The sequence below is a fragment of the Mirounga angustirostris genome, unplaced genomic scaffold (assembly GCF_029215605.1).
Source record: "Mirounga angustirostris isolate CCGP_5_RB_7025 unplaced genomic scaffold, mMirAng1.0.hap1 SCAF_17, whole genome shotgun sequence".
In the NCBI taxonomy this organism is placed as follows: Eukaryota; Metazoa; Chordata; class Mammalia; order Carnivora; family Phocidae; genus Mirounga; species Mirounga angustirostris.
Window position 1 is genome coordinate 23,893,954 of NW_026991725.1, and position 22,998 is coordinate 23,916,951.

Here is a 22,998-nt window from a genome sequence, read left to right on the forward strand (position 1 = left end):
TACAATTTTTCCAAATATATGAGAAGGGATTTTTTTCTCTTTTGCAACTGATTTTAATCTTCTCACAGTGTGATCATAGAATGTAGTCTGTAATGATATAGATTTTAAATTTTTTTTTTAAGATTTTATTTATTTATTTGATAGAGAGAGACAGCAAGAGAGGGAACACAAGCAGGGGGAGTGGGAGAGGGAGAAGCAGGCTTCCCGCGGAGCAGGGAGCCCGATGCGGAGCTCAGCTTGATCCCAGGATCCCGGGATCATGACCTGAGCCGAAGATAAGGTTATGAGCCGAAGGCAGACGCTTAACCACGGAGCCACCCAGGCGCCCCACAGATTTTAAATTTTTTAAAAATTTTATCTCATTGGGGCAACTGGGTGGCTCCGTGGTTAAGCGTCTGCCTTCAGCTCAGATCATGATCCCGGGGTCCTGGGATCGAGCCCCGCATCGGGCTCCCTGCTCCACCGGAAGCCTGCTTCTCCCTCCTCCGCTCCCCCTGCTTGTGTTCCTCTCTCTCTGTGTCTCTCTCTGTCAAATAAATAAATAAAATCTTAAAAAAAATTTTTATCTTATTTCTATCAAAGTAATAGTTCCTACTTTACAACTCATAAAGTAGTATAGGCTTATATATAAGCTGCAAGTCCCTGCCCAATGCTATCTTACTCCCTACACTGCCCCCAGTAGCAACTCTGTGATTTCTAAATACCTTGCTTCCTTAGCTATTTCTTCATTTTTCAATTTTATACATTATTTTCTTCTTACTACAGAAAGTGAAGTTTTAGCCAAACTACATCTCCCACTCCTACATCTTTTACAAAGAATAAAGTTTTCTCTGACCTTGCAAATATGAAAATATCCTTATTTTACCCTCTTTAAATTCACAATTTGGCTAAGCATAGAATTAATTCTAGGCTGAAAATCAGATACACTCAGAATTTTGAGGAATGGCTTCATTAGAGTCTAGTTTCCATTGTTCCTGATGGTTAGTCTACTGCTATTCCTTTTTTAAAATTCATTCAAGCATTGTTGAGAGACAGTGTTACATTAGTTTCAGGTGTACAACATAGTCATTTGACAACTCTATACTCTTTGCTATGCTCACCATTAAGTGTAGCTACCACCTGTCACCATACAACATTATTACAATACCACTATGTTCCTTATGCTGTACCTCCAATCCCCGATTTACTCGTTCTGGAACTGGAAGCCTGTAACTCCCACTCACTTTCACCCAATTTTGCCCATCCCCCATCCCCCAGTCTACTACTACTATTTTGATCCCTGAATTTTGAAGGTAATCTGCTAGTCTTCCCTCCTTCCTCCCAACCCCCTGCCCTTGGGAAGAAACTCTTTGAGAGCCTCACTTTATTCATTCATTCGAGACCAAGTGTCAACAGGGGTGGGGCAGAGGGAGAAGGAGAGAGAGAATCCCAAGCGGACTCTACACTGAGTGTGGAGCCCGATGACAGGCTCGATCCCACGACCCTGAGATCATGTCCTGAAATGAAATTAAGAGTCAGATGCTTAACTGACTGAGCCACCCAGCCTTTCAAGAGCCTCACTTTTATCCCCCAAAGTTCTAAAATTTGCTTTGGTATGGGATTTTTTACATTTATTGAGTTAGCCCCTGTTAGTGGTGTACCTTTTCTTTCTTTTTTTTTTAGTGGTGTACCTTTTCAAATTGAAGGTTCCAATCACCTCCATTCAAAGAAATGTTCTTCTTTTGTATCTTTAATAATTTTCTCTTCTCATTTTCTCTGTCCTCTCTTTTACTAGATGAATGTTGGTTCTGCTAGATTGTTACTCAAATTTTCATGCCATGTGTAAGATTTCTCTATTTCATCTTCCAAAAGTCCTATTAGGTTTTTTACTTCTATTGTATTATAATTTCCAAAAGTTTTCTTGCTCTAATTCTTTCTGTTTGATAATGTTCTGTCCTGTTCTTGTTTTTAAGAGAGAGCGAGCATACAAGCGGTAGGGAGAGGGGCATAGGGCGAGGAAGAATCTTAAGTGTGGAGGCCAAGCTGGGCTCCATCTCATGATCCTGAGATCATGACCTGAGCAGAAATCAAGAGTCGGACACTTAACCAACTAAGCCACCTAGGCTCCCCTGTCCTGTTCTTGTTTAATGAATGTGATATTAACAGTATTTCTAAGGGTATTAATCTGTTTTGTGGGGTTTTTTTTTTTTGAGACTTTCTTTTCATTTGTCTTCGCTTTTAACAAGTTCCTATATTTCTATTACTGTTTGGCTTTTTACTCTTTCATAGTAGAAGTTTAATCAAATCTCTGGTAATTGTTGCCCCAGTGACTTTGGGCTTGACCATGCTATTTGCTTTGGCCAATGAAATGTGAATGGACATCAAGTATACTACCATCCATGCAGAAACCTGAAATGTGTATTTGTAGTTTGTCTCTGTCCCCATCCCTGAGCTTCTGCCCTCTGCCATGGGAGAGAACAGCATGCTGCTGACAGTAGCTGCCCACTACAGGTCCTGGAATGAGAAGAGCTGTGAGCTGAGCAGAGCTCTTAAGCAAAGGTGGAGATATGGCTGCAGGAGTCCTCAGGGCCAGGTGTGAGCAGGAAATATTTGTTGTAAGCCACTGAGATTTGTGATCCCACTTGTGGATTAAAATGTATGCATATACTTATATATACACAAAATATTTCTGGAAGGATTCATAAGACAATGGAAGTGGAAGGGGTCAGAAAAACAGAAATCTCAATTTTTATGTTATATTCTTTGGTATCTTTTAATACATGTTCATGGCAAAACATTTATTTTTATAATAATTTCATATAAGACATTCTAGTTAGAAAAAGGCAAAATGAAAGAGCACTGAAATAAAAAATAAAACTCCAATTTAGAATTTTTCTAAAAATACTATTATATTAAGGCAATATACTATCAGTATAGAAATTATGGAAACTAAAAAAAGGTACAAATAAGAATAATCAATTATGTAAAAAACCAGACATATCATTTTATTTGTATCATTTTAGAGATATGATTCATCATCCTGTCTATGTAATTTTGTATTCTGCTTTTCAATTTTACATTATAATAAACACTTCAGAGTGTTAAGAATTCATAAAGCTCACCTTTAATTGTTATATATATTCCACCATAGTGATGTCATAATTACTCCCCTAGCGTTGGACAAATACATTCATTCTAATTTTTTATTACCTTAAGTAATGTCTCAATAGACATTTCTAGGCATAAAATATTCCCTGCATTTATGATTTTTCTTTAGGATATATTCCTCTTACCAGAATTGCTGGGTCAAAGACATGAACATGTTTAGGCCTTTGATACATATTGCCGGACTGCCTTCCAAATACACCACATGCATTTACCATCCTACCAGTAATATCAAGGCAGTCGCTGAGAATTTTTTTAACTTTACCTCACAGAACAGGCAAAAACTGGTATATCAGTAATTGCTGTTTTCATATTTCTCATGGCTAGGAAGCCAAAAATCTTTTCACATGTTTTAGTCATTTGCATTTTCTTTCATACAAATTACCTGTTACTTTTTTTAACTTTTTATTTTAATTCCAGTTAGTTAACAGTGTTATATTAGTTTCAGGTGTACAATATATCGATTCAACACTTTCATACATCACCTGGTGCTCATCATGACAAGTGCCCTCCACTTGTTGCTTTTCAACTGATCATTAATCAAAGTCTTAGTGCTTTACCAATTGATTTGTATACAATTTCTTACACTACATTAAGCTCAGAAAGTCTTTTTTCTTTGTGCTTTTATACCTAATAATAGAATCTGGATTATTATCATCTTTTTTTTTTTAAGATTTTTTATTTGACAGAGAGACAGCCAGAGAGGGAACACAAGCAGGGGGAGCAGGAGAGGGAGAAGTAGGCTTCCCGTGGAGCAGGGAGCCCAATGCAGGGCTCGATCCCAGGACTCTGGGATCATGACCTGAGCCAAAGGCAGACACTTAACGACTGAGCCACCCAGGCGCCCCATTATTATTATTATTTTTTAAGTAGGTGCCACACCCAGCATGGAGCCCAGGCCCGGGCTTGAAAACCCACAACCCTGAGATTAAGACCTGAGCTGAGATCAAGAGTGGACACTTAACCATTACTGAGCCAACTTAGGCACCCCTACCTAGTAATAGTATTATATCAACAAATCTTTCCTTCCATGCCCACACTATACTTTTTATACATCAAAATCAACTGTGGGACATTCATCTCAGAGATGTGGACTCAATTACTGGAAGATGGAGCTGGGTAACTGTATTTTTAAAAAGCTGAGACTGAAAAGGTGAAAAACAATGCATTATGTTCTAGGGTAGAATGATCATTAGTTTTGGTCTTCTTTTGTCCTGGTGGCCCAAAAGCTGCAATGAACCTCTTTCAAAAGTTCTGTCTTAATATTTAATCTGCTTAAAATTAGAAAAAAAAAATGGCATACAACAAATTTCTTTGGAAGAAATAAGATGTCACTATTCATCATGGGATTTTACAAAAGCCATGACTCTTACCTGTTTGGAGAGTACTAGGAAAAGACAAGGTGACTTTTTCATCTTCATTCTGATAGTTAAATCCTGTAGCATGTATTTCTGGAATGGAAATTAAAAACATTATTTCACAAATCTGACTGGACTAAGACAAAATCCAGACTGCAGCAATTAACATTTTTAAGAGCAAAATCTCTACTAAAACTAAATATTCTTTTTTTCCCTTAAGATTTTATTTATTTGACAGAGAGAGAGGGAGAGAACCCAAGCAGAAGGAGCAGCAGAGGGACAGAGAGAAGAGGCTCTCCACTGAGCAGGGAGCCTGATGCAGGGCTCGATCCCAGGACCCTGGGATCATGACCTGAGCCGAAGGCAGACGTTTAACGACTTAGCCACCCAGGTGCTGCCCCTCTTTTTTTAAGTAAGCTCCAAGCCCAACTTGGGGCTTGAACTCAAGACCCTGAGATCAAGAGTCACACACTCTATCAACTAAGCCAGCTAGGTGCCCCTAAAACTAAATATTCTTAATAAATTTTCTATTAACAAAAGTGTCATTTCAGACTAATCTATTTTAGTTCACATCCCAAATTAAATATGCTCCTGAAACACAATTATATATCTCATATTAATTCACAAAACTTTTTTTCCCCCACAAAACTTTTTTAAAAAAAGATTTTATTTATTTATCTTACAGAGACACAGCGAGAGAAGGAACACAAAGCAGGGGGAGTGGGAGAGGGAGAAGCAGACTTCCTGCAGAGCAGGGAGCCCAATGTGGGGCTCGATTCCAGGACCCTGAGATCATGACCTGAGCCAAAGGCAGACACTTAAACAACGGAGCCACCCAGGCACCCCCTGAATTGTACACTTTAAATGAATGAATTGTATGGTATATGAATTGTATCTCAATGAAACTGTTATTAAGAGAGAAAGGTGGCTTTATTAGTCATGGACTTAAATTTGATATAGGTAACGGTGATTCAGATTTAACAACATTCTATGAGCCAGGCAAGATGCCCACAATTCATTTCTTTTTATGAATCACCCTAAGATCGAATTTTCAATGTTTCTAATATCATTATGGTTCAAACATCTTTATAAAGCTAGATCTTTACAGAACCAATAAGAAGCTATAATTTCAGATTTTAAAAGAACTTTAATCAACTATTCCTCATTTTACAGATGAAGAAAATGAGATATATAATGATTTGCCTAAGTTCACATAGCTGGACTAGAATTCAGTTCCCTTCCTATTCCAAAATTCTTTCTACTATCATAAACTAATTCCTATAAATTTGAAAAGAAACTTACAACTTGGCATATATACAATACGATGAAATCACTACTGAAACAATGACTTTTGCTGGTAATAACTCAAGATTTGCTCAAACTTGATTCCCACATATAGAATCATACTTAAGCCTACAGTGAAGCCAAGAATCACCTTAATGCTTAAGAATGTACTTTTCTGACAAAAATATAAAACAGCATTATGGTCTATGATCAAAGACCATCTCCATAAAGGATTATTAAAACTTGTTTTTATAAATGCACAAAAAAGCTTCAAATTGGTAATGAAGATAAAAAACAAAAGAATAGCAGGGTTTTAAAAAAAATTTTTTTTTTTGGGGTGCCTGGGTGGCTCAGTTGGTTAAGCGACTGCCTTCGGCTCAGGTCATGATCCTGGAGTCCCGGGATCGAGTCCCACATCAGGCTCCCTGCTGAGCAGGGAGTCTGCTTCTCCCTCTGACCCTCCTCCCTCTCATGTTCTCTGTCTCTCATTCTCTCTCTCACAAATAAATAAAAATCTTAAAATTTTTAATTTTTTTTTTTAAAGATTTTATTTATTTGAGAGAGAGTACAGAGGGAGAGTGAGGGGGAGAAGCAGACTCCCTGCCGAGCAGAGAGCCCAATGCGGGACTCAATCCCAGGACCCCAAGATCGTGACCTGAGCCAAAGGCAGATGCTTAACCAACTGAGCCATCCAGGTGCCCCTATTTTTATTTTATTGTTATTATTTTTTTAAGTAGGCTACATGCCCAATGTAGGGCTTGAACTCACGACCCTGAGATCAAGAGTCACATGTGGTGTGCCTGGGTGGCTCAGTCTGTTAAGCGTCTGACTCTTGATTTTGGCTCAGTCCATGATGTTGGGGTTGTGAGATCGAGCCCCGCCTCAAGCCCTGCATCAGGCTCCATGTTCAGCACAGACTCTACCTGGGATTCTCTCTCTCCCTCTCCCCCTGCTCACGCACACATGCATACTCTCTAAATAAATAAAGAAAAATCTAAAAAAAAAAAAAAAAAAGCTCCCCCGAGTGAGCCAGGTGCTCCAAGAACAGCAGTTTTTAAATTGAAACAATCAAGTATTGTACTGCTAGATTCCATTCTAGCACATGCTTCCAAATATGCATATCAACTCTATTACATGTATACAAAAAAACAGTAAAATTTCCTCTAAAATTCTTTCTTAGAAAAGAGGGTAGTAATCATACATTTGAATTTTTTTTTTTTTAATTTATTTATTTGAGAGAGAGCGAGCATGTGTGCGCACCTGAGCAGGGAGAGGGACAGAGGTGGAGGAAGAGGATCAAGCAGATTCTGTGCTGAGCACAGAGCCCAACTTGGGGCTTGATCCCATGACCAGGAGATCATGACCTGAGCCAAAACCAAGAGTCAAACACTTAATTGACTGAGCCACTCAGGTGCCCCATAATCATATATTTGAATTTCTTAAAAAGTCTCTTGTATTATGGGACACTCTTCCAATTACTTTATATTGAACATACTACTTGACAAACATACATTAGACTTTAAAATAACGTTGGTCAATTGTAGCTTTGGATATTCTGTAAATGGCACCACTATTTATCCAGTGGCTCAAACCAGAAATACAGAATCATCCAAACTGCTTCCCTCCATGACTGCCTCTCACAACACATTCCAAATAAGCAAATTCAGTAGCCTGTATCTTTAACTCCAGATTTTTCAATGCCCCCATCACTACAACCCCAGTCCAATGTACAATTATTTCTCTCCTAGACCACCACAGTAGCCTCTTAACTAGTCTGTTTCCACTCTTGCTGCTTTATAATGTATTCTTCACAGCAGCCAGGGTAGTCAGTGAGATCAAAGCCTTTAATGGAGTCTCAAAATGTTCAGAATGAAATTCTGCTTGAGGTTGCTAAATATTTCTTAGAGAAGACCAAAAAAGCACTAACCATAAAAGAAAAAAAGTTGATAGATCAGATTTAATATTTAAAACTTGTGATTATCAAAAGACATTGTGAAGAAAATGAATAGGCAAACCACAGACTAAGAGAAAATATTTTACAGAGAATATACCTAAAAACTATTAAAATATGGGCAGAATACTCAATGTCACAAAGGAAAATACATCAATGGCCAAAAACCAAACAAAAAATGCCCAACATCATTTGTCATCAGGGAAATGCAAATTAAAACCACAATGACATACTGCCACATACCCACAAGGATGGATAAATCTAAAAGGACTAAAAACAAAAATGTTATCGAGGATAATAGAATACCTACAACTCATTTTGCTGCCAGTGCCTTTGTTGTTCCTCAAACTCTGCAGGCATTCTCCAACTTCAGGGTTTCTACAGCTGCTTAGAAGTTTCTTTCCTCAAATACCTACATATTTTATGTCAATCACTTATTTAGAGATCTGTTTCATCACCTTAAAGAACAATCCTACCTCCACATCCTCTGTGATTTTTGAGCACCTGCCACAACTTTACATAGTTGCTATTGTCTGTCTTTCCAAATCAAATATATGTATCTGGAATGTTGATTCTTGGTTTTATCCTCTACCTCCAATGCTAGAATGGTTTCTGGCACATAATATGTTCGGTCAAATATTAGCAGAATAAAGGAATCACTTCAAAAAGCAATACACTAAGTGTGTCATAGAGAGCATCAATACTGCCCATATTAGATGTATTAACAAAATACCACCTTTACTAATGTTATATAAATAAGGACTTATGGCTAGGGATAAAATTTCCAGCTACAACAGAGTACATAGAGTCAAAAATGGATCTATCTCAAATACTTTAGAAGATACTATTTGGTGTTGGAACTATTAGATTGTTCAAAGAGTGGAAAGCCGTTTATATAGTAAAGATATGTATGAAAAGTCTAAATAAATATGCTTCACTGAAGTAGAAAAGAAAAAGCTATACTTCCAAATTAATGTTTATATTAGTCTAATACTAACATATCAATGTTTTATATAACATTATTTAAAATGCATATATGTAAATTAAGCATTATAAGTAGACACTTTACTATATCACTAAGAAATGATAAAATTAAACTTGACCAAACCCCCCCCTTTTTTTTTAAGATTTTATTTATTTATTTGACAGAGAGAGAGCACAAGTAGGCAGAGCAGCAGGCAGAGGGAGAGGGAGAAGCAGGCTCTCCGCTGAGCAGAGAGCCGGACATGGGGCTCAATCCCAGGACCCAGGATCACGAGCTGAGCCGAAGGCAGCCGCCTAACCGACTAAGCCACCCAGGCACCCCCAAAAAACCCCTTTTAAAAAAAAAATAATGTCTACATGCAATGTGGTGCTCAAACCCACAACCCCAAGATCAAGAATCACATGCGTTACCAACTGAGCCAGCCAGGCAGCTTGACCAAGAAACTTTTAAAAATATTTTTTTATTTTTGGGGTGCCTGGGTGGCTGTCAGGGTCCTAGAATGGAGCCCTGTGTTGGGCTTTGCACTCAGCTGGGAGTCTGCTTGAGGATTCTCTCTCCCTCTCCCCTGCCCCCCCCCCTGTAAAATAAATACATTTTTAAAAAATATTTTTATTTTTTAAAAATTTATTTAAAAAAAATATTTAAAAATATTGGTGTGTCTGCATGACTCAGTCAGTTAAGCGTCTACCTTCAGCTCAGGTCATGGGATCCCAGGGTCCTGGGACCGAGCCCGCATTGGGCTCCCTGCTCAGCAGGAAACCTGCTTCTCCCTCTCCCACTCCCCCTGCTTGTGTTCCCTCTCTCACCATGTCTCTGTCAAATAAATAAAATCTTTAAAATAAATAAATAAATAAATAAATAAATAAATACATACATACATACATACATACATACATATATTTGAGGGAGGAGGACCTGGGTGGCTCAGTTGGTTAAGCGTCTGCCCTCAGCTCAGGTCATAATCCCGAAGTCCCAGGATGGAGCCCTGCATCAGGATCCCTGCTCAGTGGGGAGTCTGTTTCTCCCTCTGCCCCTCCCCCCACACATGCTCTCTCTTTCTCTCTCTCTCTCTCTCAAATAAATAAATAAAATCTTCAAAATACATATATTTAGGGGCGCCTGGGGGGCTCAGTTGGTTAAGCGACTGCCTTCGGCTCAGGTCATGATCCTGGAGTCCTGGGATCGAGTCCCGCATCGGGCTCCCTGCTCAGCAGGGAGTCTGCTTCTCCCTCTGACCCTCCTCCCTCTCATGCTCTCTGTCTCTCATTCTCTCTCTCTCAAATAAATAAATAAAAAATCTTAAAAAAAAAAAAAATACATATATTTAGGGAATGCCTGGGTAGCTCAGTTGGTTAAGCATCTGCCTTGGGCTCAGGTCATGATCCCAGGGTCCTGGGATCAAGTCCCACATAGGGCTTCTTGCTCAGCGAGGAGCCTGCTTCTCCCTCTGACTGCCGCTCCCCCTGCTTGTGCTCTCTCTCTCTCTCTGACAAATAAGTAAATAAAATCTTTTTAAAAAAATACTTTTTAAATGAGATAATAGGAGAGAATATATGGTTATTCAACAATCTGAGTCTCTGTTTTCACAGCTATAAAATTAAAATCATTACCTACTTCTTAAGTCATTTGAGGATTATACAACATTCTCTACGTAAAATGCTTAGCACAGTGTCTGGTCATGACTATTATAAAATAATACTCTTTTCTAGATAATGTATCTAACACAATTCTTTATTAATTCAACTGCAACTAATTCATTATAGATGTATAAATAAGGACTCTTGCTGAAATTATTTATGGAGTGCTACATTTCAGAAAAAATTCTTTTAAATATAATTCGCATTTTCAAATCTATGGATATAAATACACATATTTGGGTATAAGCATGAGTGTGTATGTTAGTAGGACACCAAACAGAAGCAAAATTTGAAAGTAACCAAAGTATGTATAAATTTGTGACAAGATGTGGCCTGCCAGGTTTCGCTTGTGGACCAGAGCACTCTAGAAGCCTCACCCAGAGAAACGGGCAGGCTTCAGTGAGCTTGTGCCAGGGATGCTTCTGGACAGGCCGGGTGGGGGAAAAAAAAAAAAATTTGTGACAAGAAAAATCTTACACTCAAAACTACAGCAGATTCACTTTGATAATAAAAGTTTACTCATGACAATACAGACCTACAAATTTCATAACAAGATAGACCTATAAATTGAGTTTTAAATGTCTTGTTTTTAAAAAGTAATTAAGATATAATTTTGACTATAAGTAAATAAAACTATGTCCTATGTATACAGCATGCTATCATTTGTGAGCACACACACTATACATATGTACATGCATACATATATACATGTCTGTGAATGCATATAACATCTGAGGAAGGATACATATGAAACTGGTAACTTTATCTCCTTTACGGAGGGGAGAAAGGAGGCTTATTTTGTACTGTATACCACTGATACCCTTTGAATTTGACCTTGCATATATATTAACTATGAAAACTTTTTAAATGTTAAAAAATCTTTTTAAAGATACTTCTTTTGAGATCCTGGCCAAATTGTTATAGTAAGCCTATTTATCAAGTAAATCGAATGAATATGTATTCCAATTCTGGGTTTTCCGAGTGTGGTTTATTGACAAGGAGGCACTCTTGCCTATGTCTCTAGGATTTGGACTAGCCATAATTAAAAAACATACTCTTCCTTAGAGAACACTGAGGGTGAGGTGGCTCATCTTATTTGTAAAATTGGCCAGTCTTTCCAGAAAGGTAATAGTCCTTGATGTGCAAAATGTTCTAACTATAACAAAAAGAAGGCAAGCACTCTTAATCATTGGACCATTTAGGCCCCGTCCAAATTTCAGAACCGCTCTCACATGCATTCTTCCAGACTATAGTTTGTTTTCTGTTCAACATTTGTGCAAGCATGCTATGTGGTCCAGTAGATTTCTTTTAAATTACCCTACTCCTTTCCACAAACAATGTCTGGGTCCTCAGGCAACAAATGCTTCAGCTTCCCTGGCCCCTTCAGGCATCTGCCTTACTTACTCACTGTCATTATGCCCATCTCTGCTGACCTTTGTTAGTTTGTCACTTTATATGTTAATTGTGGTTCTTCTCTTCTGCCAAAACAGGCCTCAAGAGGGATATAATACCTTTTTTTGTTGTTACAGCACAACTTGTATATTTCAAATGGAAAAAAAATTTGTATCATTTACAGTACTTTAACATAAATTGCCTTTGAATGGGAGCTTTCTTTCCAGTACTCTGAGGTCTACAAAATGTATCTAGAAAATTTACTACTGTGGAAAATGAAGTCTGCTTAAATCAAATTTTAAGGCTATGGTTCTTCTTTTTGATTAACTGCTATAACTGTCCTTCCAGCAGCTGAGGCAGTTTCTGGTTTTCTTTAGACGTGAGGTGCCGAAACTCTTGCAAGACAACTTTGATGCTATATGAACTCTGCCATTTTCCTAGTACTGATACAGCTCTTCCGTCCACCTCTCCATTAGAACTCTTAACTCCATTCATATTAATTTTTGTTACAAATCTTACAAATGGGGGTGCTTCTGGGTATTTGGATCCACATTTTATTTTAAGGCTGTATATTCAGTTTTCATAACTTGTTTGAGCCCATGGTGGCTGTCAACTTATGTAGCTAATACCTTTTCTTTAATAAGCACATACCTCTATAAAGTGCTTCTGTTATGAAAGCCAATCTGTATTATCAATGAATGACACAATTGGTAATTATAAGGTAACTCCTGCTTTCCTTAATAAAATCTAGCTCAGATTTTCCTAAATATATTTGTATATGCTAACAATCCTAACATCTCAATTTAATTTTTATTCAATTAGTACTATGCTACATACAGCAATAATTATAAAAAATAAAGAATAAATAAAACGTTATTTCCTTCCTGTGAACCACAAGTCTCCTGGTAGGTCTCACTGATTCTCTGATTAATCTCCTACATTCACAATGTGAGCATAAAACATTATTTACATACTGAAGAATCTCATATTTTTCTTCATTTTAAATAATATTAATAGTCATAAAAATCAAATCTATTTTAACTCAACACCCAAAAAACAATCTAATTCAATAATGGGCAGGAGACATGAATAGACATTTCTCCAAAGAAGACATACAGATGGCCAACAGACACATGAAAAGATGCTTAATATCACTCATCAGCAGGGAAATACAAATCAAAAGTACAATGAGACATCACCCAAAACCAGTCAGAATGGCTAAAATCAAAAACACAAGAAACAAGCGTTGATGAGGATGTAGAGAAAAAGGAACCCTCGTGTACTGTTGGTGGGAATGCAAAGTGGTACAGCCACTGCTGAAGACAGTATGGAGGTTCCTCAACAAGTTAAAAATAGAATTACCATATGATCTAGTAATTGCACTACTGAGTATTTATCCCCAAAATACAAAAACACAAATTTAAAGGGATACACACACCCCTATATTTATTGCAGCATTATTACAGTAGCCAAATTATGGAAGTAGCTCAAGTATTCATCAATAGATGAATGAATAAAGAAGACATTATTCAGCCATAAAAAAAGAATGAAATCTTGCCATTTGCAACAACACAGATGGTGCTAAAGGGTATAATGTTAAGTGAAGAAACAAAACAAATGAGCAGAGGAAAAAAAAGAGAGAGAGAAAAACCAAGAAACTGACTCTTAACTACAGAGAACAAAGTGATGGCTACCAGAAGGGAAGTGGGTGGGGGGTTGGGTGAAATAGGTGATGGGGATTAAAGAATACACTTTATCATGATGAAATCTTGCTATCTGCAACGATGTAGGTGGAGCTACAGTATTATGCTAAGTGACATAAGTCAATCAGAGAAAGACAATACTCCTATGTGGAATTTAAAAAAGAAAACAGGGGCGCCTGGGTGGCTCAGTCGGTTAAGCGACTGCCTTCGGCTCAGGTCATGATCCTGGAGTCCCGGGATCGAGTCTCCCTCTGACCCTCCCCCTCTCGTGCTCTCTCTAATTCTCTCTCTCAAATAAATAAAATCATTTAAAAAAAAGACTATGAGAAAGCATATAAAATATAGATTTAAAGACAAATAACAGCAATTACATTAAATGTAAATGGATTAGATGCTTTATTTAGAAGACAAAGATTTTCAGACAAACTAAAAGTAAAAAGAGTACAATGAGCTGTTTATATGAGATACACCTAAAACATAATAATTCAGAGAAATTAAAGGTAAAGAATTTGAAAATACATGACATGCAAACATTAACCAATAATTCATAAAACAAGCAGGAAAAAATCAGTAAAAATGAAGATTTAAACAGAATTAACAAACTTGATTTAGTAAGACATATATAAAACATTACATCCAACAATTGTAAAAGCACACTCTTTTCAAGCACACACAAACATTTTAAAAATGACCAAATCTTGGGCCATAAAGCAAAAGCAAGTCTTAAATTCCAAATGACTGAAATCATATACAGGTATAACTCATTTTATTGTGCTTCACAGATAATGTTTTTTCTTTATAAATTGAAGGTTTGTGGCAACCCTGTGTCAAACAAGTCTATTGGTGCTATTTTTCCAAGGCATTTGCTCAATTTATGTTTCTGTGTCACATTTTGATAGTTCCCAAAATAGTTTGAACTTTTTCATTATCATTATATTTGTTACAGTGATCTCTGATGTTACCATGGTAATTGTTTTGGGGTACCATGAACTATGCCCATATAAGACCACAAACTTAATAAAAGTTGTGTCTATTCTGAATGCAGATGTGATGGAAAAAGCAAAAGAACTAGAAGTGGATCCTGAAGATATGACTGAACTACTATAATCTCATGATGAAATGTGAACAGTTGAGGAGCTGCTTCTTACGGGTAAGCAAAGAAAGTGGTTTCTTGAGATGGAATCTTACTCCTGGTGAAGATACTTTGAAGACTGTTGAAATAACAACAGAGATTTAGAATATTACATAAACTTCACTAATAAAGCAACAAAAGGATTTGAGAGGACTGACTCCAACTATGAAAGAAGTTCTACTGTGGGTAAAATGCTATCAAACAGTATCACAAGCTACAAAGAAAGTATTCATAAAAGGAAGAGTCAATCAATGCAAAAAACTTCACTGTTCTCTTATTTTAAGAAAATATAACAGCTGGGGTGCCTGGGTGGCTCAGTCGGTTAAGGGTCCGACTCTTATTTTGGCTCAGGTCATGATTTCAGGGTTGTAAGATTAGGCCCCACATCAGGCTTCGTGCTCAGTCTGCCTGAGATTCTCTCTCCCCTTCTCCCTATGCCCCACCCCCCTGCTCGCGTTTGCTCTCTCTCCAAATAAAATAAATAAAATCTTTAAACTAGAATAGCTCCAGGTACATCTAAATATTCCCTGGATCAAAAATCAGAAAATACTTTGAACTGAATGATAAAGATATTATATATCAAAAAATGTGGAAGCAGATCAGTGGTTGCCTGGAAACGGGGGAGAACAGGAAGAGTGGATCCCAAAGGGGCACGAGGAAACACTGTGGGAATGATGGATATGTTCGTTATCTTGGTCGTATTTACAGATCAAAAAGTATCAAATCATACATTTTAATATATGCAGTTTATTACATGTCAAATATTATATAAACCCTCATAAAGCTATATAAAAAAAGAAAAGAAAAAAAAGAAGAGGAGGTAGAGGAGCTGTAGCACCAGCAGTCACAGTTGCTGCCTGGAGTTTTTTTCCCCAAAACAAACCAGAAAAAGTGTGGGATGAGCTAAAAGTGGTTTATTTTTTGGAGGAAAATTTATAGGTTTAAATGAATATACTAGGGGCGCCTGGGTGGCTCAGTTGGTTAAGCGTCTGCCTTCGGCTCAGGTCATGATCCTGGAGTCCCAGGATCGAGCCCCGCATCGGGCTCCCTGCTCAGTGGGGAGTCTGCTTCTCCCTCTCCCTCTGCTGCTCCCCCTTCTCATGTTCTCTCGCTCTCTCTCGTGCTCTCTCAAATAAATATTAAAAAAATTTTTTTAAATGAATATACTATAAAGGAATTAATAAGCCAATTATTCACCTCAAAAAGTTAAAAAATAACTACAAAACAAACTCAAAGAAAATAGAAGGAAATAGTAAAGAGCAGAAGTTAAGGAAACAGAAAATAAACATTCAACTGACGACTTAAAATCAAAAGTAGGTTCTTTGAAAAGACCAATAAAATTGACAAAGATTTGGGGATTGGGGGGGAAAAAGAGAAGGCACAAATAAATAAAATACAGTTGACCCTGAACAACACAGGTTTGAACTGTGCAGGTTGATTTCTACATGGATTTTTTTTTTTATATAAAGTACTCTAAATGTATTTTCTCTTTCTTATGGTTTTCTTTTTTAAATTTATTTTTAATTTATTTTTTAAAAAAGATTTTATTTATTTATTTGACAGAGAGACACAGCGAGAGAGGGAACACAAGCAGGGGGAGTGGGAGAGGCAGAGGGAGAAGCAGGCTTCCTGCGGAGCAAAGCCCAACGTGGGGCTTGATCCCACCTGGGATCATGACCTGAGCCGAAGGCAGACACTTAACCGTATGAGCCACCCAGGCGCCCCTCTTTTTTTAATGTATTTTTAACTTTTTCAATTTTATTTTAATTCCAGTATAGTTAACACAGAGTTCTATTAGTTTTAGGTGTACAATACAGTGATTCAACAATTCCATACATTTCTCAGTGCTCATCAAGATAAGTGTACTCTTGATCCCCTTTATCTATTTCACCCATCCCCCTACCCACCTCCCCTCTGGTAACCATCTGTTTGTTCTCTATAGTTAAGAGTCTGTTTCTTGGGCGCCTGGGTGGCTCAGTCGTTAAGCGTCTGCCTTCAGCTTGGGTCATGATCCCAGGGTCCTGGGATCGAGTCCCACATCGGGCTCCCTGCTCGGCGAGAAGCCTGCTTCTCCCTCTCCCACTCCCCCTGCTTGTGTTCCTGCTCTCGCTATCGCTCTCTCTGTCAAATAAATAAATAAAATCTTAAAAAAAAAAAAAAAATTAAAAAAAAAGAGTCTCTTTCTTGGTTGTCTTTTTTTCCCCTTTTTTTGTTCATTTCGTTTCTTTAGTTCTCCGTAAGAGTACAATCATGTTATTTGTCTTTCTCTGACTGACTTATTTTGCTTAGCATTATACTCTCTAGCTCCATCCATGTTGCAAATGGCAAGAATTCGTTCTTTTTTTATGGCTGAATAATTTTCCATTGTAGATATATACCAACACCTTCCTTATCTACTCATCTATCGATGGACACTTTTGCTGCTTCCACAATTTGGCTGTTATAAATAATGCTGCAATAAACATAGGGGTGCATATATCCTTTTGAATTAGTGTTTTCATATTCTTTCGGTAAATACCCAGTAGTGGAATTACTGGATCACATGGTAATTCAATTTTTAATGTTTAAAAAAGATTTATTTATTTATTTTAGAGAGAGTACACAAAGGGGAAGGGCAGAGGGGGAGGGAGAGGAAGATAATTTCAAGCAGGCTCCCTGCTGAGCGCTCATGAGCTGAGCCAAAATCAAGAGTCCGATGCTGAACCAACTGAGCCACCCAGGTGCCCCTTTATTATTATTTTTTTTTTAGATTTATTTCTATTTTTAATTTTTTAAAAAGATTTTATTTATTTATTTGACAGAGAGAGACACAGCGAGAGAGGGAACACAAGCAGGGGGAGTGGGAGAAGGAGAAGCAGGCTTCCCATTAAGCAGGGAGCTCAATGCGGGGCTCGATCCCAGGACCCCAGGATCATGACCTGAGCAGAAGGCAGACGCTTAACGACTGAGCCACCCAGGCGCCCCTCTACTTTTAACTTTTTGAGGAACCTCCATACTGTTTTTCACAGTGGCTGCACCACACTGCATTCCCATATTATGGTTTTCTTAACATTTTCTTTTCTCTAGATTACTTTACTGTAGGAATATAGTATATACATATAACATACAAAATGTGTGTTAACCAACGCTTTATGTTATCAGTAAGACTTCCAGTAAACAGTATGCTACTGGTAATTAAGTTTTGGGGGAGTCAAGTTATATGCAGACTTCCGACTGCACAGGAGGTCAGTGCCCCAACCCCTGCATTGTTCAAGGGTCAACTATATATAAATGTAATAAATTTATAAAATTATTATTTATGTAAAAAATATATAAAGTAAAAATAAATAAGTAAAATGAAATTTTGTTATAAGAGATGTGGTAGCTAAGATCCTTTGTAATGCGAATATGTTGAAACTATTCACAGCAGTTTTCCCAGTGTTCTCTGGCAGCTCCAAATATGAATTACAGGTCTACCAAGATGCTGATTTCCTTGGCCCTTGGGTCAGCCAGATATCACTTGAACAATGAGATATTTCTGCCACCTTCCTCATGTGAGCCTCTTCTTTCCAGTGTACCAAGAAAACATAATCATTTTCTATGAATGTCTTGGGAAGAAAATTAAGAAGCACTGATTTGGGGGCACCTGGGTGGCTCAGTTGGTTAGACGACTGCCTTCGGCTCAGGTCATGATCCTGGAGTTCCAGGATCGAGTCCCGCATTGGGTTCCCTGCTCAGTGGGGAGTCTGCTTCTCCCTCTGACTCTCCTCCGTCTCATGCTCTCTGTCTCTCATTCTCTCTCTCTCAAATAAATAAAATAAATAAAATTTAAAAAAATAAATAAATAAAAAAGAAGCACTGATTTGGAGAATAACTACCGGCTTTGCATTTAAGAACAGCATATATGGGGCACCTGGGTGGCTCAGTCGTTACACATCTGCCTTCAGCTCAGATCACGATCCTGGCGAGGGTCCTGGGATCGAGCCCCGAATCAGGCTCTCTGCTCAGTGGGAAGCCTGCTTCTCCCTCTCCCACTCCCCCTGCTTGTGTTCCCTTTCTCGCTGTCTCTGTCAAATAAATAAATAAAATCTTTCTAAAAAAAAAAAAAGAATAGCATATGTATTATCAAAAAGACAAAAAAGATAATAAACAGGTGGTGGTGAGGATTTAGAGAAAAGAGAACTCTTGTATAAAGCTGGCAGGAATGTAACTGGTACAGCCATTATGGAAAACAGTTATGAAGGTTCTTCAAAAAATTAAAAATAGAGCTATCTTATGATCCAGAATCTCATTTCTAGATATATACACAAAGGAAATCAGTATCTCCCACGTTTCACTGCAGCATTATTCAAAATAGCCAAGATATGTAAACAACCATAAATATCTGCCGCTGGATGAGTAGATAAGAAAATGGGGCGGGGGATTGCATGGATGTGTATATATACACAATGGAATATTATTCAGCCTTAAAAAAAGGAAATCCTGCCATTTGTGACAACACAGATGAACCTGGCAGACATTATGCTAAGTGAAATAGGCCAGACACAGAAAGACAAGTACTGCACAATTATCACTTGCATGTGGAATCTAAAATAACAAAAGTACAATATCCACTCACAGAATGGTGGTTGCCAAGAGCTAGGGGGATGGGGAAATAGGGAGACATTAGTCAAAGGATACAAAGTTTCAGTTATGCAAGATGATTACTTTTGGAGATCTAATATATAGCAATGTGACTATCGTTAACAATACTATATTGTATATTTGAAATTTGCTAAGAAGTCTTAAGTGTTCTCACCACAAAAAAAAGCAAAAAAGAAATGAAGAAAATTAACTATGTGAGGTGATAGATATGCTAACTAGCCTGTTATGATTATTTCACAATGTATAGGTATAGTAAAAACATCAAATTGTTTATCTTAAATATATATATAATTTTTTTTTTTAATATTTTATTATTTGACAGAGAGAGACACAGAGAGAGAGGGAACAGAAGCAGGGGGAGTTGGAGAGGGAGAAGCAGGCTTCCCACCAAGCAGGGATCCTGATGTGGGGCTCGATCCCTGTACCCTGGGATCATGACCTGAGCCGAAGGCAGACGCTTAACGACTGAGCCACCCAGGTGCCCCTATATATATAATTTTTATTTGTTAATTATACCTCACTAAAACTGGGGGGAAAAACCTGGCACAATACAATATTATAATACATTATGGAATCCGTTTTTCTTTTCCATTTAACCTAAAAATTACGTAATTTACAATTTTTATGCTCTTCATTTTCTTAATATTTAAAACACTGCACAGAATCTTTACAATTAGTAAATACTTTGATTGTATTTCTCAAAGGGAATAAAATACAAATTAATGACAAAAGAATCCAAGTATAATGTAATTTTGTTTGCTACCCATAAAAGTCAATAGGATAGGCATAAGAAGAAATTCAGGCCTAAGAAATACAACAGACTTACTCCATCTCTTTAGATTTTACTTTATTTTACTAAATAAATATTTACTGAACACCTACTCTACATCAGATACCCTCAAACACCCCAGGTGAAAAAGAATGAATCATGGCTCTTGGTCCATAAGGAACTTAGATTCTAATAGGAAGAACTATAGGTACAAACAAATAATTACAATACGGTGTGGTTAAATTAATAACAAGGAATAGACTATGATGATTAGCAAATGGACCCTAGAAGTCAAACTATCTGGATTTGCATCAATTACCAGTCTTATGACCTATAATAAGTTACATAACCTCTCTGTACCTAAGGTTGTTGATTATACAAATATGTAATGCACTTAGTTCCTGGCAGTGAATTCTTCATTATTTTTCTCCTTACTACTAAACATTATTATTATTATGAAAAATGATACACAGGGTTGGGCCCCTAACCTGGTCTGAAGGTTAGGGAACCTAACTTAGGAAGACCAATGTATCTTCTATAATCAAATGATAAGTCATCTAAATTTGTAAAAACAGTCACTAAAGCAATCCATATCACCTTAAAGCTGTTTAATGTTTAAAAACTTACTAAATACAGGGGTGCCTGGTTGGCTCAGTCGGTTAAGCATCAGACTTTCGATTTCAGCTCAGGTCATGATCTCAGGGTCCTGGGACTGAGCCCCAAGTCAGGCTCCATGCTCAGTGAGGAGTGCAGTCTAGGATTCTCTCCCCCTCTCCCTCTGCCACTCCCCCAAGCACTCTCTCATTCTCTCTCAAATAAATCTTTTTAAAAAACTTACTAAATACAAATAAGATAAATTTTATTTATTTTTCTTTTTAAAGATTTTATTTATTTATTTGAGAGAGAGAGAATGAGAGAGAGCACATGAGAGGGGGGAGGGTCAGAGGGAGATGCGGGACTCGATCCAGGGACCCCAGGATCACGACCTGAGCCGAAGGCAGTTGCTTAACCAACTGAGCCACCCAGGTGCCCAAATAAGATAAATTTTAAAACCATTATACACTCATATACTTTTATATTTGTACATAATCTTACGGAAACTTGACTATTCCTTATCAGCATCTTTCATTATTCAAATCCAACTAAAGTGAAAGAATGCAAGTATGTATAATTACAAACTTCATTTTTTTTTAGAAGATTGTATTTATTTATTTGACACAGAGAGAGCATAAGTAGGGAGAGTGGCAGGCAGAGGCAGAGGGAGAAGCAGGCTCCCTGCAGAGCAGGGGGAGCCCAATGCGGGACTCAATCCCAGAACCCCGGGATCAGGACCCAAGCCGAAGGCAGTCACTTAACCAACTGAGCCACCCAGGCGCCCACAAACTTCATGTTTTTTTTTATCTCTGACTTGTACTAAAAAGGAATAAAAGGGTTGACTAATAGTATCATTTGTTCCTTCTAATGCAAGGATATATTCAATCTGACGTCAGTTTGAATAACTGTATTTACAAATTACTTATTTTATCTTTTTTTAAGTTTTTTTTTTTATTAGAGAGAGAGTATAAGCAGGGGGAGCGGCAGGTAGAGGGAGAGGGAGAAGCAGGCTCCCGCTCAGCAGGGAGCCTGACGTGGGGCTCGATCCCAGGACCCTGGGATCATGATCTGGGCCGAAGGCAGCCGCTTAACCAACTGAGCCACCCAGGCACCCCACAAATTACTTATTTTAAAATGCATACATTTTGCATAGAAAGCAACACAGTTTCATAAACTTAGAAATCCCAGTAAGATCAGGAATTAGAAATTTAAGATTTTAATCTTATGAACTGCATCAAAAGAGTACTGTTAAATTTTTAACACGTATCAAATTATGTTATAGATATGATTATCAAACATCCTTCCTAAAAAGTTGCATCATTTCACATGCCCAATAAAGAGTATGAGACTGTGTTTTGTTTTCCATGAACCTTTTATTAACAGGGTTGAATATCTTTTCATATACTTATTGGCCTTTTGCTTTTTTTGTAACAATTGTATATTTGCAGTATTTTTGTCCAACTTTATGTTGCTTTGAATATACATATTATATATTGTAGATATACAATGAAATATTCAAATAAAAACAATGTATTTTTCATTTCTTAAATTAGAATAGAAAGATTGATAATAACATTCAGTGTCATGGTAGTAGAGATTGATAACACCCAGTATAAATGGCAATATAAGGATATAAAGTCTCATACTCTTTTTTTTTTTTTCTTTCGTGAGGGAGAGAACACATAGCACATGTGGGGGAAAGGGCAGAAGGAGAGGGAGAGAATCTTAAGCAGGCTTCACACCCAGGGCAGAGCCCAACGCAGGGCTTGATCTGGCGACTCTGATCATGACCTGAGCCAAAATCAAGAGTTGAATGCTTGACAGACTGAACCACCCAGGTATCCAATGAACAGTCTCATACTCTTTATGCGCATGTAAAATGATGCAACTTTTTAGGAAGGGTATTTGATAATAATATCTACACCAGATAATTTAATATATGTTAAAAATTTAAAACAGTACTCTTATTTTTGGTGCAATTTATAACTACACTCTCAGTGGTGCACAAAAGATATCCTTTGAACTACTGTTCACAATAGTCAAAAAAAGGAAGGATAATGTGCTTTAAGAAATGGCTTTAAGAAATGACTGGGTGGCTCAGTTGGTTAAGCGACTGCCTTCGGCTCAGGTCATGATCCTGGAGTCCCGGGATCGAGTCCCGCATCAGGCTCCCTGCTCAGCGAGGAGCCTGCTTCTCCCTCTGACCCTCCCCCCTCTCATGTACTCTCTCTCATTCTCGTTCTCTCAAATAAATAAATAAATCTTTAAAAAACAAAAAAAAGAAATGGCTTTAGGGGAACGCCTGGCTAGCTCAGTGGAAGAGCATGCAACTCTTGGTCTCAGGGTCATGAGTTCAAGCCCCAACTTGGGGGTAGAGATTACTAAAAAAAACAAACTTAAATGTTTGAAAGAAAGGAAGAAGGGAG

General features: G+C 37.6%; 1 protein-coding gene across 1 annotated transcript in view; it reads right to left on the minus strand.

Moving 5' to 3' along the window:
• NPEPPS (aminopeptidase puromycin sensitive) overlaps window positions 1–22,998 on the minus strand; it is a 94,202-nt gene that overhangs the window by 41,933 nt on the left and 29,271 nt on the right. Inside the window, exon 3 of the mRNA XM_045889032.3 lies at window positions 4,518–4,595. Coding sequence (XP_045744988.1) covers window positions 4,518–4,595 — 78 coding nt within the window. The remainder of the gene's footprint in view (window positions 1–4,517; window positions 4,596–22,998) is intronic.